We start from the raw sequence: 4,841 nt of genomic DNA, 5'->3' as shown, positions 1-4,841 counted from the left end.
ACTTGCAAGCTATAGTTTGCACAGTGAACTTTAACGCGATAATGGTTTAGTTCTTACACCCCCAGGATATCCCCGCAGTCATTGTTTTAATTAAAATTTGAAATGATATAATGTGGTGTACGTACTTAACAAGCTTATAAACTGACATCAATAAAAAAAGAGCCATTGATCATTTATCGTGGCAAACGAAAAACTTATAAAAACTTGTAATACTTGAGCGGGTGTTCGGTTTAATTTGATACAAGAACATGATGCAGGCAACCATTATATTGTAATAAGTGCAATGACAAGCGCTGTCTACATGATTTTGATGAAAATTAATGAAAAGATTGCTCATCGCCAATTCTAAAAACCTTTGAAGAGTTAATAGATGACGTTTACAATATTTTTATCGATAACGTTTAAGGGTTTCTCCGAGGGAGTAAAGCAATATGAGGCCTTAGACATCCAACACTGCCATCACTTTTATCGATTTAAAATTGTGTCTTTTTTTCTTCGGTACGCATGATTACCTGAATTTATGTTGTATAAGGCTCTATAGTGTTAAGTGAAAATGATACGATATTTTTGCGTAATTTAATCATGTACTCTTCAGTTGGTTCTTATAACTCTAGTATAAATAATGTTATAGAAATAATTAAGAGACAAAATAGTTTCTAGCTTAATTTTCAATTTTATTTCAATATTTTATAACATATCTGAGTCGCGACAAACATAATTTTTTACAGTATCATTGGTTTTAGGTAAACTAAAACAGAACTCAGAACATACACCAGAATTGACTTCACATGCATGCTTTTCGGTTGATATTATAGATCGAAAAATTTTAATTTTCATTATTTTATTTGAAATGTCTTTTAACAACAAAGTTGGCTTACTTTTCTCTGATTTGTCTAAACGCCAAATACCTTCGCTTCGAAAATATACCAAATAAATCCATAATTTATCAACAAAAATCGATCGGATATATTTTGTAAGAGTCATCAATTGGGTATCCAAAATATTATTCAAATCGAGGTCGGAATGACGAATATTTGGTAGATTCCAATCGTACCAGTAAATTCTATTTTCATGTAGATCTAATGTAAAACCAGAATATTCGCTGAAGGAGATATGACGAAAAGCGATTAAATTAGAACCATCCGTATTAACTCTACTCAAGAATTTATTTTTTGATTCATCGAAGGATTGTAAAAAGTAAACGAAGCTTTGTTTTGGATGAACAATAATGCATTCAGGGTTTGTCAAGTTTTTCAGTACAGTTAATTTTTTACCTTTATCTCTCATACTGAAAACTTTTATCGTTCCATTCCATGAATCCGTAACATATAAATTACGTGATATCCAATCGATCGACAAACTATTATAATTTTCATACATTCCAATTGAAAATTTTTCTTCAGCCTCCGCATCAGTTCCGTTTATACGTACTTTATAAATAGTATCGTATTTCAAAGCACTAATGGCAATAAAATATAGGTAATTTTCAACTTTATCTAAATCAAAATCAATCAGCTTCATGTGATTTTCAAGAGAAATAGGCAAATAGGCTTCACAAAATATGCAAGGATCAGTAAGTCGACTTTTCAATATCCTTGAATCGCTGTACATTAGAAAATCATCTACATATTCACAATCTTTCAAATTTTTCTTTGCTTTCCAACCAATATTGCAAGCACACCTATGAACATTCTCATTGCTCAACGTAGAAATGCACATGTGTTGACAATCATTCTTTTTTTGACAAGAAGTAAATGTTGGTTTTTGAATAGTTGATTTGATAGCTTTGACAACTGGCGGAGGATTCATTGGATAAACATTTTGTCGACGAGCATTACAACTGTTGCCACAATTGAAATTATAAACCATGAATTGACTTGCCATAAATATACTTTCATTGTAAACTGCAAATTTAGTCCAACCGATATCGGCTGAGGTGTTGTTATTTAGATGTAGAGTGGCCAATCGCGCTCCCGAATAATCGCTGGCAATTACAACAGAACTATTTTTCGATATCCAATAGAGTTTCTTGCTGTTTGTATCGACAAATATTCCATGCAAAATGCTGAGCTGCGATTCAATTATATTCGTCGAGAAAGTACCATCGAGGCTGGCTCGAATAATTATATGTCCGTCCAATATGAACATTATCCTTTCTCGAGGATCTAATTCTATGTCGCTTGGTCGTACTACGTTGCAGCTGCTTATAATATTGTAATATTTACCGTCTAATTCAAATATATCGATTTTCAATCCCATAGTGTCAACTACATATAGTTTGTCGTTTACGAAGTCTATCGCCAGAGCTATTGGCTGCCAATTTCGTTTCTGCTTAAATATGAATCTCGTGGACGTTTTATTCGGATCCAATGACTGTGAATTTATCTCACGACGGTTATAATCTATCCAAAATAATAGTCCTTTTGGCCAGTGATAATCAACGTCGGCAATTATGGAACTCTCATCGATTTTGTACTTGTATTTTTCACCGCTGTTTTTTAATAACCAGATTTCATTTCTGCGCGTTACCAAAAAATCTAGTTCATGATCATATTTTGCTATCAAAATATATAAAGCGGTATTAATTTCTATATTTCACATCTAAAGTACAGAACACTAATTTACCTTTATCGTTTGCTTTAACCAAGTGTAAAAAAAGCACAAAACACCATGAAATAATCATTGTAAACGAACGCACGATGCTACACAGAGAATAATCAACGTTTGGCTAACTTGCATTGCTTCAGTTTGTTAACTAAACTTTTTCATGCAGAATAGAAAGCAGATGGCGATGCACATTACGCAGTATCAAATGACTCATTCAAAAATTACGATAGATTGGGAAAAACATTAGTTATTTTACTCGTTTATGATGCACTCACTCGTTACATTCATTCCAACATACATGAGTTCATTTTCAGGAAAAAAACTTACGCACTATATTAATAATTCAAAAATTAATTTTGTTCTCGTCGACATAATATTTAAGCGTAAAATAAAAACTTTATACACGTCGAGACGTGTGGAGTAACGAGTTGAAGATCGTTCGAAATTCGCAACTCTGGAGAGATGAAGTCGGCAAAGCGACGTATTGAAATTCAATGGCATCGTCAAAATCATCCAAACTTCTCTTCAGCTCTCTTTCCCGCATGTCTATGCTGTATATATCTATATACCAGAGCGAGCGAGCAATCTAAAGAGAGATAAGATATATAGCGACTAGTGCGCAGGATAAGGGAGCTGGTACTATGCTATATACACTAGGCGGATCTCCAGAGCAGCCGTTAAAACCGAGGCATACAATAATCTGAGCGTGCGCTCGCGATTCAGCAATCCTCCCCCGTGCCCGCGTGCGCCACAGCGAACACTGTACGTGTAGCGCGTGGCTGCAGCAACATTCCATTAATTCGCCTTGCAAAATTTGTCGCTCGTATTAAATCTCGACTGGATTAAGGACACAATCTAGCTCCAAGCTCGAGCTTCTTCCTTCCTGTTTTTCCACGTAGAGCCATGAGGCTTCGTGTGCTGCTACGCCGCGCAGCAGAGGCAGCTACTGCTTTTTGTTCAGCCGCACAGCCCGCGCGCACAATTTCGCCTCGAATTATCCGCTTTTCTGTCTCTCTCTCCTCTCTTACTTGCTCGCTTCTAAGCGCTTGTATAGTTATATTACGTCGGCGTCATCATCTAGTCTCCCCGCGCGTAATTTATATGTATGAGTAAACGGCGCGGAGAAGCTTCATCTATCTAGAGCTGCGCCAGTGCGCGCGACGATCGTTGTGCGTATAATTGAAATAAAGCGAAATTTCGTATATTGTATTAAAATTTTGCAAGTATGAGACAAATTATATTACAAAAAATTTTAATCATCGTTTATGTCTGAAAAATATCCCGATTAAATCAAATGATTGATCCTAATTGAAGTGAAAAATTCAAGGTACTTTTTCCAATTGAATGAATCAATCCAAGTCGATTCATTAATATTTATAAAAAGAAAAAGTAACTCTCGCGGACAAGTATTTAAATGAAGGCGAGAAAGAAGGCGATGCTAAGTATGCACGCAGAAGCTACTACTATATTACGGTTCGACACGGCACTTCTAAAGTTTTATGACACTCGGATTCGATGGTCGAGGGATTAATGCGCCTTCATATATAAGTGCGTGCAACGACGATATTTCAATTTGGCGCACGAGCGGTCCGCATAAAAGGATGTAAATTACATTTTTGCTTGAGCGAGGATCGAGACTGCCTACCCGGAGGATACGATGAAAAGATGTGTGTAATCGTTTTATTAACCGAATAAAATCGATAATTGGACTGAATGAAAGAGCAAGAATATATGTATATTACACGTTCCGTATTATATATAAATATACTGAACGGCGACCCCTCGAGGATTCTGCTGCGCTGTATTGACACAGATGTTGCGCATACACGTATAATAAACGCACGGTCGCGAATCTTGCGGCCTATTTTGTCACCGTGTACGTAGCACATGTTGTATGAGAGATGATCAAACTTCTTTGCACTGAGGCGTAAACGTTAATAATTACTTTTACCCATCTATCATTCGTTCATCAAACACTCCAAACGATTTTGCTCGTCGAGTCTATTAGGCGTCGAGGTAACGAGCTTCGTGCGATTATTTGATATTTTTCATTTCTATTTCATCAGCACCCATTATGGGTGCAAAGTTCGATTTGCACGCATCGAAGTAAGTCATTAAAATATATATTTCGCAGCATCGAAGTAACGCGTAGCTGTATGGATCGGCGGAGAATGATTAATCGCTGGATCTCAGCCAAGTTGCCTTTTTCGCTTCGTTGACTAGTGACGCATTAA

At 36.2% G+C, this 4,841-nt stretch overlaps 1 protein-coding gene across 1 annotated transcript; it reads right to left on the bottom strand.

Annotated features, from left to right (window-relative positions):
- Positions 1-687: 687 nt before the first annotated feature.
- Positions 688-2,721, bottom strand: LOC106649928 (low-density lipoprotein receptor-related protein 2-like). Its single transcript, XM_014367657.1, has 2 exons — positions 2,626-2,721; positions 688-2,558 (listed from the first exon to the last, which is right to left on the bottom strand). The coding sequence occupies exons 1-2, from the start codon at positions 2,681-2,683 to the stop codon at positions 688-690; spliced, it is 1,929 nt and encodes a 642-aa protein (XP_014223143.1). The 5' UTR covers positions 2,684-2,721.
- Positions 2,722-4,841: the final 2,120 nt, after the last annotated feature.

This window comes from Trichogramma pretiosum, unplaced genomic scaffold, assembly GCF_000599845.2.
Source record: "Trichogramma pretiosum strain Unisexual culture from Peru unplaced genomic scaffold, Tpre_2.0 scaffold15, whole genome shotgun sequence".
Lineage (NCBI taxonomy): Eukaryota > Metazoa > Arthropoda > Insecta > Hymenoptera > Trichogrammatidae > Trichogramma > Trichogramma pretiosum.
The sequence above is the reverse complement of the archived record's forward strand: the minus strand, read 5'-3'. Positions and strand labels throughout refer to the sequence as shown.

What these genes read in the sequence shown, in the direction of transcription:
- LOC106649928 (XM_014367657.1), bottom strand. Translation starts at nt 2,683, where the DNA reads ATGATTATTTCATGGTGTTTTGTGCTTTTTTTACACTTGGTTAAAGCA. An exon ending in GGTTAAAGCAAACGATAAAG is followed by an intron (nt 2,559 to 2,625) that starts GTAAATTAGTGT and finishes ATATTTTGATAG; the next exon opens with CAAAATATGATCATGAACTA.